This window comes from Populus trichocarpa, chromosome 11, assembly GCF_000002775.5.
Source record: "Populus trichocarpa isolate Nisqually-1 chromosome 11, P.trichocarpa_v4.1, whole genome shotgun sequence".
NCBI lineage: Eukaryota > Viridiplantae > Streptophyta > Magnoliopsida > Malpighiales > Salicaceae > Populus > Populus trichocarpa.
In genome coordinates, this window is record NC_037295.2 from 18,345,646 (window position 1) to 18,358,990 (window position 13,345).

General features: G+C 33.8%; 3 protein-coding genes and 1 long non-coding RNA gene across 6 annotated transcripts; 2 read left to right on the forward strand and 2 right to left on the reverse strand.

Moving 5' to 3' along the window:
* The first annotated feature begins 1,637 nt into the window (after nt 1-1,637).
* On the forward strand, nt 1,638-6,073 carry LOC7485157 (alpha N-terminal protein methyltransferase 1). 2 transcript variants are annotated; one of them, XM_002317046.4, is made up of 9 exons: nt 1,641-1,958; nt 2,201-2,345; nt 2,964-3,022; nt 3,144-3,263; nt 3,583-3,684; nt 4,129-4,183; nt 4,355-4,452; nt 5,276-5,435; nt 5,711-6,073. In XM_002317046.4, exons 1-8 carry the CDS (start codon nt 1,680-1,682, stop codon nt 5,399-5,401), a joined length of 984 nt encoding a protein of 327 aa, XP_002317082.4. In that variant the 5' UTR covers nt 1,641-1,679; the 3' UTR covers nt 5,402-5,435; nt 5,711-6,073. The 2 variants fall into 2 exon arrangements, with proteins under 2 accessions (XP_024467378.2, XP_002317082.4); XM_024611610.2 differs by lacking the exon at nt 5,711-6,073 and having other exon boundaries at nt 1,638-1,958; nt 4,355-4,492; nt 5,276-5,416.
* A 1,043-nt stretch (nt 6,074-7,116) lies between these two features.
* On the forward strand, nt 7,117-9,793 carry LOC127903965 (uncharacterized). Of its 2 annotated transcripts, none has more exons than XR_008056765.1 (2): nt 7,117-7,625; nt 9,152-9,793. It is a non-coding gene; the product is annotated as an uncharacterized LOC127903965 (long non-coding RNA). The 2 variants fall into 2 exon arrangements; XR_008056764.1 differs by having other exon boundaries at nt 9,386-9,793.
* On the reverse strand, nt 7,806-9,664 carry LOC7489111 (LRR receptor kinase SERK2). Its single transcript, XM_024581043.2, has 2 exons — nt 8,428-9,664; nt 7,806-8,338 (listed from the first exon to the last, which is right to left on the reverse strand). Exons 1-2 carry the CDS (start codon nt 9,662-9,664, stop codon nt 7,989-7,991), a joined length of 1,587 nt encoding a protein of 528 aa, XP_024436811.1. The 3' UTR covers nt 7,806-7,988.
* Nucleotides 9,794-10,750: 957 nt separating the features above from the next.
* Nucleotides 10,751-12,847, reverse strand: LOC7485158 (transcription factor bHLH52). The gene is made up of 3 exons (XM_002317658.3): nt 12,637-12,847; nt 11,327-12,031; nt 10,751-11,239 (listed from the first exon to the last, which is right to left on the reverse strand). Exons 2-3 carry the CDS (start codon nt 12,017-12,019, stop codon nt 11,036-11,038), a joined length of 897 nt encoding a protein of 298 aa, XP_002317694.1. The 5' UTR covers nt 12,020-12,031; nt 12,637-12,847; the 3' UTR covers nt 10,751-11,035.
* Nucleotides 12,848-13,345: the final 498 nt, after the last annotated feature.

Consider the following 13,345-nt stretch of genomic DNA (forward strand, 5'->3'; position numbering starts at 1 on the left):
CTCACCTCTATGTAATAAGAAAACAAAGGCTAGTAATAATTAGTTTATGGCTTGCTACTTCTACTCTTGGCACCTGATTATCTATAATGTTTTGTGGGTATCTTGATTGCATGGTGGAATTTCGTACAAAACAGTTCACTGATTTCATAAGACTTATAGTGTGTTCATAGTTTTCCTACAAAACAGAAAACAAAAGATTTTCTTATGCCAAATACATTTTTGAAATGCAAATAAAAACACTAAATAACCTTTACTGAAACAAGCATGAATGTCAATCATCTAACAATTTACTGCAATTTCATCTTCAACACATAATTACATGCTAAAATACTTCAATTCACATGGAAGACAAAAAAAATATTATTTTCGACTCATAATCTTATAGGATGTAGTAATTGAAAGAAGGAAAAACCTCATTTTAATACCTAATGCATGGTGATAATCTCAATTTTGTCCTAAAGCAATTTACATTATCAATTTTATCCTTAACAAACCAAACATTTATCAATTTGATCCTTACATCTAATATAATCACATTTTTAAACTAGATCACATCAAATCTTCTTCAAGATACTTTGGCCATGTTTATTTCTCGGAAAGTGGTTTCCGGGAAACCATTTTCCAGATTTTCTTGTGTTTGTTTGTCATTAGAAAAATTGGTCAACGGAAAACACTTTCCAGTCAAAGAAAAATTTGGCTTGATTTCCAAGAAAGTGTTTTCCTGGAAAATTTGGGCGGAAAACACTTTCCGGAAGTTGTGAAAAATTTAGAAATGTCATATTATTTGTTGATTATATCAAATTTGGTCCTTAAACTTTTGATTGTTATATATATTTTGTTTTAAATATTTATTTTTTAATTTCATCTCTTAAAATTTAATTTTTATATTAACTTTGATCCTCATTTTTATAATTATTATTTGTTTTTTCCTTATCATTTTTTTATTAAAAATTTTTATCTATCAAATTTGATCCTTATTCTTTTGATTGTTACTTATGAAATGTTAATTATTATTATTTTAATTTCTTCATCTTTTATTTATTTTTTAGATTTGATCTCTATTATTTTGATTATTATTTATTTTATTTGAGATAATTTATGAAATTATTTTTTTTCAATTTCATTCTTATTCAACTTTTTAATTTGTAAGATTTGTTTCTCATTATTTTAATAAACTTGAGAAAAATAAAACATTAATAAGTTATTTTTCAGCTCATTTTTCATGACATAACTAAACACTGGAAAATGTTTTCCAACTTATTTTCCATTACACTACCAAACATCGGAAAATAATTCACTTTCCCGGAATTCACTTTTCTGAAATTCATTTTTCAAAAGGAAACTACTTTCCAGCAAACAAACGGGGTCAATTTATTGCATAAAATATTGAAAATAGCATCAAACATTGATGGAAAAGATGCAAAGGAATTAATTTTTTTGGTGTACAGAGCAAAATTTGTTAATTCTCCTAGAAGATACCTATTCACTAGAGATAAATCCAAGGACTCTCAAACCTTTGAGAGCTAAAGTAAGAAGTTACGAAAACTATAAGGACTAAAAAACGGCATACCAAAAAATTATTGTTTATGACTCCCTTGTTCTACAGTTTAAGTCATGGATGAATTTCAAAAAAAAAAGAAAAAAAGAAAAAAAGAAAAAGTCATGAATTGAATTGAATAATGCACCTAATTAACACTCATCCGTATAGATTTGGACCTTTATGCTATACCCAAAAACCCTATAAAAAATCCTATCTTTCCCTCCAAACCACAAATTACTGCCATCCCACGAGATTCCACAAGCACTACACAGCAGCTGCCATACCGTCTCCAATGGAAGCTGCGGGCACAGATTCCGATGGCCGTGAATTCAAAAATCCAGATGAAATGTGGTTAGAACACACTGGAGACACTAACAAGAAGACTCAATGGTACCGTGATGGTGTTGCTTATTGGGAAGTAAGTTTGTTTGTTTGTTTCTTTATTTGTGTTTTTTGAGCTCCCAATTGAGAAAGATGAAAGATTGATGAGAGTAATATAATGGGTTTTTGCTGTTTTCTGTTAAAAGTTTTGTTTTTTTGAAGTGTATGGGTGTGTTTTTGAGGACCCAATTGAAAAAAAATGGAAGTTTGATGCAGAAATTAAAGTGGGTTTTTGTTGTTTTTAATAAAGTTTTGGACTTTTTGTGGTTTGGTTTGAAGGGTGTGGAGGCATCAGTGAATGGAGTGTTAGGTGGATATGGGCATGTGAATGATGCTGATGTGAAGGGAAGTGAAGGGTTTCTACAGACCCTTTTAGCTGAACTGTTTGTTGACGGAGGAATTGACAGGCATCTTGTTGCTCTTGGTATTCTTTTTCACTGTGTTATTGAGTATTGAATTTAAAGTAGCAAACTTTTGAGTTTTTTTCACTGTCATTTGGTGATGGGAACATGTTTGATATGCGAAACACATATTTTTAATGATTCTAGTATTTATTTAGGTGGGTGAAGCTGAATTTTGCTTACAAGGCTGTCTATTTACATTTAGCATTTGGGAAAGTTTCATATACGAGAAGGAAGTGAATAGAGCGTTTTAGATTAGTTGGTGTGCTACAGAATTATGACTAGTTTTCGAGTAAGAATTGTTTCTAGATGCTAATGAAGCTCATGTATCACTTTTGACATTTATAATGGTATCATTATGATAGCAATTGTCACTGAATATTGATGCTACTATGTCTTGGCTCGCTAGGAAAACAAAAGTCTCTGCATGTAGTGCCCGTATAAGGAAAACAAAAGTCTCTGCATGTAGTGCCCGTATAACACGTTTTGAAGCTGCATCTTGGTCATAGGATTCTATTGTGTCAGATATCATTTAATTCTTAAAAAAATTTTAACTACTATTTCAAGATCTTGAATCTTAATCAGCTTAATTATTGGCCATGCACATCGCTTGTCAGTACTCTAAAGTTGAAACTCTGCAGATTGTGGTTCTGGTATTGGGAGAATCACCAAGAATCTTCTCATAAGGTTTTTCAATGAGGTAAGGCCATTGATCCTTATGTCCCTGTATATTACTAGATGTATGAACTATGAGTTGTTTGTGCCTTTCTACAACTATAAAATCCTGATGCAGCTCATTAATCTTTTCATTCTCTTTCCAGGTTGATCTTCTTGAGCCAGTGTCGCATTTCCTTGATGCTGCCCGTGAAAACTTGGTCCAAGAAAATCATATGGCATTGGATAAGCACAAGGCCACTAATTTTTATTGTGTCCCCCTTCAGGTAACACACTCTTAGATTGATTTGAAAGCTTGATTTGCTCTAGGATGAAATTGGAATCAATATAATTTAGTTTGCAGAGTCACAATGAATCAGTTATTTTTTTTTCAATATATAATTTTCCAAATTTATTTCTTTCCTACAGTATATTATACATTGAAAGGATTTTTCTAGTCACACTACATTCGAAAAGTACATTTAAAAGGTTGAATATAATGTGCACTGTAAATTAATAGCTATAGCCCAGCTTACCTTTCACTATTTTTTTCTTTGCTTTTGTTTTTTTCTTCAGTAAATGAAGTTTGCTTGCCTTTGCCTTTAGGAATTTACACCAGATGCAGGAAGATATGATGTTATCTGGGTTCAGTGGTGTATTGGGCATCTCACAGATGATGACTTTGTGTCATTTTTCAATAGGGCTAAGGTAAATCAACATTGGCCTTGAGTTTAATATTTTAAATACCCAAACAGTTATAGTGTACATTTATTCATCTACAAGGAATGATTATGATATTTTCTTGAATTTTTGGTTGTTTTGTTGAAATAACATGACTTGTCCTTGTGTGTTAATTAAGGACTACATTTCTCTTCATTTCAAGTGTTCATTTTGTATTTTACCAATTTTGTAGTTGCCATTTTTTCCAAGAAAATTATAACATGTACTATAAAAAACTAGTAAGATTTACATCTATCATTAATTAGAAAGAAAATCTTGAAGTTAAAAGTCTAATTGCTTACGAGTAACTTTATCAAATACATGATGTTCTTGACTTCCACCATCTAGGTGGCTGGGGTTGCATTTTGGGGGTGAGAGCTTACATTTCCATAGTATGTACTGTCATTTCTTTAATTTTCATGCTGATTGCAGATTGGCCTCAAACCTGGTGGATTTTTTGTCTTGAAGGAGAATCTTGCAAGAAGTGGTACTTTGCTTCCTTCTATTTCATAGTGAAAAAATGTATTGGCCCACTTTCCATTGAAGATGATTCTGAAATCACCTTCGAAGTGCTTGATGTCCATACAGAAAAGTGTAGTTGCAGTTGCTGCAAGGATCTAATGTTATTGACTTCTGAACTCAAACTGCATGTTTTCAGGATTTGTGTTGGACAAAGAAGATCGAAGCATAACCAGGTCTGATTCATACTTCAAGGGTCTCTTTAGTCGGTGTGGATTGCATCTCTACAAATCAAGGGTTAGCTTTATGCATTTTAACTTGAAATAGACAACTAAAGGTGCTTGTACTAGTTCACCTTATATGGCTTTCTATCAATATTCTCTACTCATCCTACTCAATTAAGCTTCATTGCAAAAAGTGTAGCAATGTGAGAATGTGTTCCCAAAGGGACTCTTAGAGCTGTATTTGCATTTGCATCTGCAGTTAGTTTGATAAAGCAGTCTATTTGCATCCCTGCACCACAGATGAAGTTTCTTGTTGTTAGTTTAGGTGGGGAAATAGCTCGTGAGCTTTAAATTGGGGCACAAACCAGTAATGATGCAATGCTTTAAGTTGCACCCCAACTGATATTAGTGGATTGAAGATCAGAAATTGCACTAGAAATGCCCAGTGCAGAACTGCAATTTGGCAGCCCATTTTTGGACATGACAGTATGGGTCAGCACACATTTCTGGTTAGCTGTCCTCTAACAGCCGCATCAATCATTATTGTAACTGATTTTTAATCTGTGTAATACAGAACTTTATTGCTGTACTTGTATTTACTAAAATTTGAGATTTATTTTTATTATTTTTAATTGAGTAATTTACCAATTATTTGAGTTGGAAAAAAAAAAAAAAAATTCAGATTCGTAGAGCTCTCCTCTCTCCCTTAAGCCATGTAACCTGACTAGCAAAATTTTCACCTCCAGTTAGCAGTATCCGAGGTCCTAGCTAAATATAAAATAAAAAATCCTGATGGTCGAACCTAGATGTCGATAGTGAATTGCTGCTTGTACTGCACAACCAAAGAGACTTTGCATTGATGTTGTTCATTTGATTACTTTCATTGGCTTAATCAGGAACAAAAGGGACTTCCCAAGGAGCTATTTGCTGTGAAGATGTATGCGTTAACAACTGATATTCCAAAGAGAGTCATTAAGGCCAGATCCAAAGTTCAAGCCAATCGACCTGGGATAATCAAATGAAAATAATTTCTCGAGCTTTAAATTGTTGCAAATGGTGAGTAACTACTCCTATAGAAACAAATGTCTGTAACTTAAACCATTTGAGATTAGATGGTGAACTTATTTTTTCTACATTTTTAACGAGTTTGAAATCCTCTTAAAAAGATGTCTGCAACTTCTTCTCCTCAGTTTAATTACAATATCTAAGATGTTATCATTGTCATGACATGCTTTAAAGTTCTGCTTTGTTTTCAACTCGCAAAATCAATTGGTATATTGTGACCTCCGTGAAAGAAACTGACAAACATTTATTCACTGCTTGTTTCTCAGTTGGTCAAGGGGGTGCTACTGCAGCGTGAAAGCCTGTAATTTGGGATTCTAATCTGGCTTGATGAATTGACGGGCTGGAGACAGGTGAATTGATAGCTATCTTTGATTCTGGCTCGGTGAACTAACCAAATTCATTCCTGCCATTGTTGAGTGAGGAAGTCACATTCAAGAGTATAATAGCTGATCCGAGATGGGCTGGTTAATTTAGAGTCTGCTACATGTTTTTAATACAGAACACTGGATATTTCAAGATTTTTGTGTTCCTTTGACTGTAGATAGAATGATGTATCACCAGCTTAGCTTTTTTGGGTGGGTGTAACAAGCCTACTGCTGGAAAATGATAATGAACTTGCTGCTGGAAAATGGAATGAACTTGCTGCGGGAAATTGAATGTTGAATTAAAGAATAACAAGTTAAAGACGTCTGAATGTTTTTGTGTTTTAAAAGTGGTTTTAAAAAAAGTTATTTTATTTTTATTTTTTATTTAAATTAATATTTTTTTTAATATTTTTAGATTATTTTCATACGTTAATATAAAAAATAATTTTTAAAAAATAAAAAAAATATTATTTTAATATATTTTTAAATAAAAAACATTTTAAAAAACAATTATAATTACACTTCTAATCTGCCTTAATTTTTATATTTTATATCTAGGACATACTAGAACTCACTTAGAGATGCTCTAACTCACTTAGAGATGCTCTACAGCAGCCAACAGTGACTCTTAATTATACTAAGAAACTGACCTGGCCGCCATGGAGTTTGAGCTTCAAGTTCTTATCTCCTTATCTAGAGGTCTGTTGAGTGGAGTTTATCCCTTACAGTTGATTTTACCCTTAAAATTTAATATTTTCAGTGCCCAAAATACTTATAATATTCATTTGTTCCCCCACAAGGAATGATTATGATATTTCGTTCAATTTTCTTGCTGTTTCGTCGAAATAATCAATGTTTATATGTATTGAGGGACTAGATTTCTCTGCATTTGAAGGTTCAATATAAATTCCACTACGTTGTAGAAGCATTTTTGCTAAGAAAATTATGACAAACTTTCAAATAACTACTAAGATTTTAGAAATATCAGGCATTCCTGACCAGCTGGGGGTTCTGAGTAATGAAAGAACTTCTACTTTATCTGTGTTGTTTATTTGTAGAGAGCTTATACTTGACAATAGGAAACAGGAGGACTAGAATTGCCCAGTGCATACTTGCAATAGATCTAGTTTAGGGAAGCAATAGGTCACTGTTAATCCATGGATAATTAAGTTAATCTGGTTAATTATTTTAGTCAAAATAATATTGTTTTATTTTTTTAAAAAAATTATTGAAGTTGATCCGATCAGTTTTTTTTTTTTTAAATCATTGAAGTTATCCCAACTCAAATTTGGTTGGATCAACTATATTTCACCAAATTAATATTTTTTTAGTTTAATTTAAAATTCATATCAGGTAAGCTTCAAATAATTGGTTTTCCATGTTAACCTGCTTAGCTAGGCCGAGCTAATAAAGTATGCCTGCAATAACAGCAGAATAGCAGCCCATGTTAACCTCGCTAGTAGATTTTTCACCTCCGGCTAGTAGCCTCCTAGGTCTTGGCTAAAGATAAAATGAAAACTACTGATGATCGAATAGAAATCTTGAGATTGAACAGCTAGTAGCCATTTATTTACTGCCTAATTGTTTCTCAGTCTGCCTAGGGGTGCTATCAAAAGGTTGTGTGGCATGATAACTTGTACTTTGGGATGCTTATGTGGTTTGGTGAATTGACAAGCAAAAGACAAAAGCCTTGGTGGTTATGCTACTTTGCAGCTGGTTTGGGCATTCTGCCTCTCATGCCTAGAGTCTGGACTCACCATTGCTAGAATCCTTTCCTACAACTGCAGTCACGAGGAAGTCATCTTCATGAGCACAGGTGTGTATTCGATCCATTGACTGCTACATGTGATGTTCTATGACTGTATCACCAGTTTCAGATCTTTTAGATCTGGTTTTCTGCTGTTTCTGCTGCTTACTTTGATCATCTTGTTTTTTCCTGTGGAAAATTTTCATCAAACAAACGAAAAGATGCCTAGTCTTGTAATGGTTCGAGAGCTGAGGTTGCATCTTCCATGTTTTATTGCAATATAATCATTAAAAAACAATAGCAAATGCATCTGCTTACAAAGAATATATACGATACACTTAAGTTCTAACACAGTCACTTGCAAATTTTGCTGCTTATAGAATCTGTAATATAATTGAAACTAGTAAGATCCAAGATGTTATCAGATCATCTTCATTGAACATGTTTGTGTCCTTTACCTCCATCTCCATGAGATCTTTTATGGTTCTGGGGCGCTAATTCCAGGCAAGACTCATAGACTTTGTTTATCATATGGGATATCTGATTCAGGCTTGGATGTTTGCTGATTGATTGGTCAGTGCACATCAATCCCAGTTCTATTCCATGTTTAGCTTGATCAAACATATTTTCTGGCAATTTCATTCTTGCATCAATCACTTTGTGCAAGTTTTTAGGATAATTATCTCTGACATACTCAATCAATCCAGCCTCACCTCTCTCAAATTCCTGTGACCTCCTATTTGTTATGATCTCTAGCAGAAATATTCCAAACTTGTGAATTTCTGAAGTACAAAGAAAATTAGATTTCAGTCAAGCAAACCATACAAAAACAAGAGAAATAAGGGATAGCTATGAATAGGAGAGCACATACTTTTGTTGTTGCTGTATTGATCTCCAACCTGAAACCTTGAAAGGAGTGGCTCATGATTGTCCGAGAGCAACACACTGTTTATCCTGAGATCATACACAACTTCAGGCCAATGTTCCTGCAAATAACGCATGCCGTCCACCACCCCAATTAGCATCTTCAACCTTTGCTTCCATGGAGGAGCTGAACCTGATAGCCACATCTCAATAGTCTCTCCATCTGTCCATTCAGTAACAATGGCTCTCTGATTTCTGTTACTGCACCAACCTAATACTTGAACTAAGTTCTTGTGGCATAGTTCAACAAGAACCTTGCACTCCTCAACAAATTCCTTGCGTTTCTCCCTTGAAATGCAACCCCTGTAAATTTCAATCCTGACTTGAGTACTGTCTCGCAAAGTTCCCTTATAAATTTCTACTCCTTCACTTCTGACCATCTGGTTTTTTCTTGAAAACCCATTTGTTGCTGCCCTTAGCATTGACGGTGTAAACTTGTGCTTTCTTTGAAACATTCTTGGTAAGTAATCCGGCCTTTGAAAACACAGCCATCCAAAGCAAACCGCCATTAGAATCACACAGATTGGAAATCCAACTAGTAAAAATATGGCCTTGATTGTATAGTTCCTGTCACTTGGAAGGATACCAGAATGAATAAAACTTGAAGAATTAAACCTTTTGAAAAACTGAGAATCTGAGATTTTACTCTCTGAAAAATAATTATATGACAGGTTGAGAAATGTAAGGTTGGTAAGAGGAGCAAAGCTCTCGATTGGGAATTCTCCGGTAAGGCCATTAAGGCTCAAATCAAGAGCCTGGATTTGGTCACAACATATAACTTCTTTAGGAAAACTACCCTTTAAAGAAATGTTTGACAAATCAATGGAAAGAATGGTTAAAGGGCAGTATTTCCAAAAGAAACTGTATGACAAGTAGAGTGGTGCCATCTTCGGCCTGTTTCGCAGGTCTATGTTGTCGAAAGAATGGACACAATTTGGATTCTTTGACTCATTGCAAAGATGGCTTGCAACAATGGTGAACTTGAAGATTTCTTTCAGGTCCATAGAAGAGGAGTTACAGTATCTGAGAGAAGGATTGTGTTGACAGTTTTTCATGATTGTGGTGTTGAAATCTGACGGGGGTTGCAAGTTTGCAAGGTCCTCTACTACTGATCCTGAGATTGCTGAAGAAACTGTGAGTGATAATGTTGTGAACAGAAGAAGGAGAAAACGTGGAGAAGCCATGAAAGAAGTTGAGAGAAGTCTCTGAAAGTCAGATAGATATCCAAATTTTCAAGCGGTTTGCATGCATTTGCAATGTGGAAGTTTTGGAAGGTTTATTATTTGAATTTGTAGTGCCAAATTTGGTGGTTACCATGCCAGGGAGAGGACAAATGTATCTCATCAAATTGTTTTGGGTCAAATATTTAAACAAAAATTCAAACCTTCAATGATTTAGGTGAAGTAAAATATTCTTCTATAGTCTTGATACAAGTAAATTGGAGAGTTGGACATAGTTTTAGTGGATTAAAAAATATTCAATGATATTATAACAAAAAAAAAAATCAATTTAGTTTTTGATACATGACCCAATAATTTTATAAAACTGTCAAGTAATGTGTTTCCAATAAAAAAAAAACTGAAGTTTTGAGCATTCTTATGAACAAAAATTCTTACAATATAATTCTTGTTTATACATCATTGAGACTTTGGTTTATAAAAAAACATAGTTATTAAACCTCATCTAATCTAGTAAGTTAACTTAGAAAATCTATAATACATAAATTAATTTATGTCGAGTTTTAAGTTTAATTGGAAAAGATTGAAATTCGATTGAACTGATCATGTTTTTATTAACCTGACAAACTCAACTTGTCTTTGATCATTAACAAAAATTCTTAGAATATGATACTTAATTATACATAAATCATTGAAACTTTAGCTTGTTAAAAGTATAATTATTAAACTTGATCAGATTCAATAATACAAAACTCATGATTTGAAGATTAACTTGGGTTTCAAATTTAATAAAAAATATTTACATGGTAAGACTCGGTTAACCTAACAATGATAAATTAAAAAAACAATATAATTTTAATAAAAATAATTGATCTGAACTCAATAACTTAATTCATTTCCAAACAAGATTTGATAATGATAATTATGATGGAAAGTAGTTTATTAATACTTGTTATGATATGTTGTATTAAATACATTGTTATTATTAATATAGTTGACATATTTTTTCAATAATTAGTATTTTTTTTTTATCATATACACAACATATGTATTTATAATTGTGATCAATCATCAACATCAACATTATTAATATTTTACATCAATCAAAGGAAAAATCTTAAAATAAAGGAAATTAATCAATACATTTCATGAAAACAAGAAATTTACAAGAAATTGATAAAATTAGGACCTAAAACTAAAAGGAAGATTGACAGTCAGCACCTATTGCTAACATTACAACAAGGAAAGTTAACAATTAGCAACTAAACTGAAGATATATAATTAGGGCAGGAAAAAAAATTATCAACAGATTCTACTTAGACATGAGCAAAAAGCACACAAAAAATGCACCCTCTTGACTGATCCAACTGCTATCAACTATCCAAGCAATTGACCCCCCAACAACTGATCAATCTCCTCAATGACCAAGGGTTTTGATTGGATTTGGCAATCGTTAGCAATGGTTTGGACAAAATCTCTTGGAACCAAGCATTTCTCTTCTGAGTACAACTTCTCTTGAATTGCTGGAGATGTTACAAGGAGAGTTTGAAGTTCCTGTGTGTGCATTGGCCCTTTGTTTTCCTGTAACATTTATTTAACACATAGGTTCTAAATCTGAAGAACATTTTCAGTACCTGCCAAGAAATTTGAAAGAGAATGAGATTTTACCTGAGTTGACCCCATGAGTTCAAGAATTCCAATTTGAGCCTGCAAGAACTTGACATACTTGGAAGCAGCTTGGAACATCTCAGCAGTGTTCATCTTATGCCCACCAGGAATAAACTTTCCAAGCTCCCGTGTCTTCTCGGTTATCTTCCTTCTCCTCTCACGCGCAGCGATGCTCTGTGTAGACAAGCTCACTCCAGTACTTGGTTTCTTTGAATTCATCACACTCTGATCAGTCCTCCCAACATTGAACGTTATTGGAACCTGAAACTTAGGTTCCGGGGTTGGGATTTCTGGAAATAATTCTGGGAGTCCTGGATTGGGATTCGGAGCATATCCTTCGAAGAAATTCGGTTCAAAAGTTGAGTTGAAATGATCTGTGTAGGTTTTTGGGCGTTTCGGGTAGTGGTAGGACTCAAAATCTTGGAGAGGAAAGATTTCGGGGGAGAGAGAGATTATGTTATCTGAAGGAGAAGAGAAATATGGGAGGAGATCGGTGTAGCTATCCGAGTAAACTAGCTGCTCCTCAACCTCATACAAAGGGTTGATGAAAGCATCTGAAAACATCATGTTGTCATTGCAAGCAAAGAGCTGATCATTTCCTATCTCTATGTCGCCTTGTGGATATTCTGTCAACTCTTGAAGGTTGTGATGCTGAAGCGATGAGCCCAAGTTTGAACAAAAGCTTAGAGCCATGGAAGATAGAATCTAGAAAAGAAAAAAGATCACAAACTCCATCAGAATTTGGGAAATCATAAGCTAAAGAGAAACTCTATACTAATTAGAGTACAAAAGCCAACAAAAAGCAGTTACTTATCTGAATTACGGCTATCATTCATTATATATGTATCAGTTGTCATTAACTTCAACAATTAGTACTAATTACTAAGCTTGAGTGCTGCTAGTTATTGCAATCAATAATAAAAAAAACCCAACAAATTCTTGAGTGAAAGGAAGACAAATAGGCCGGCGAACAAGCCTATAGCTCAACTAGAACATAGATCCATGCCCTCCTCATCTTCAGAGATCTCGAGTTCGAACAACAAGAAGACACATGAAATGACAAGAAGAAATAGTGTGGAGAAGCATAACCCATTTGAGCATAGGAAAAAAAACACACACAGAAGAATTGATAGAAGCTGAAGAAGTTAGCCAAGAAGCTAACAACTTAGAAAAGATCCAAGAAAGAGAATATTATACAGACAAAATCATGGGACAAAAGACAAATGTAAGATACTTAAGAAAGACATATACTATATATATAAGGAAATCCACAAGACATTAAGAGATAAAGAAACAGAAAGATATGGTACCTGAGATTAAGATACTTGTAGATATAATATTGTCTTTTTGAATTCAGGTAGACCTAAAGTCACTCACTAACAAACCTTATCAAACTAACACTTAACAGGACACAGAGGCAAACAGCTTGAAAAGTAGACGACTTGCTGAATATTGTTAACTGTGTGAGTGAGAGAGAGGGGGAGAGGGAGAGGAGTGGGGGGAGTGGGAAGTTAGAGTATTTGTAGGAGATTAAGGGGGGGATTATGGGTGGAAGATGGAGTAACCAACTCCTAATTATTGGGGAGCACTAAACTATAGCTCGTCATAGGGGTGGTTTTTTTCTTTAGCTGCAAGCTAGCTAGGGTTTCCCATTTGTTCTCTATAAACCGTTACTTTGCATGCATGGCGGCTGCTACATTTTACTACCTCATTACTTAACCTTGCGGTTACTCTTGATTTAATTTGTTTTGCATCAAGGATTAATCCCTAATAATAATTAGTAGTATTAAGCATGGTTATTTTTTTTTTAAAATAATCATCGAGATCAAGAGTATATTGAAAAGTTCATAAAACCAAAATAAAATACAAGAAAATAACAAAAAAAAAAAAAAAGAGATGCAGGGAGAAAAAAATCTACTATAACAAAAACAAAGGCCATATTAAGCATAGTTATTAAGCACGAATCTACTTGTTGGGTGACGTGGAAAACTCATGGTCTGCTCGGTTAATCTAGGAGTT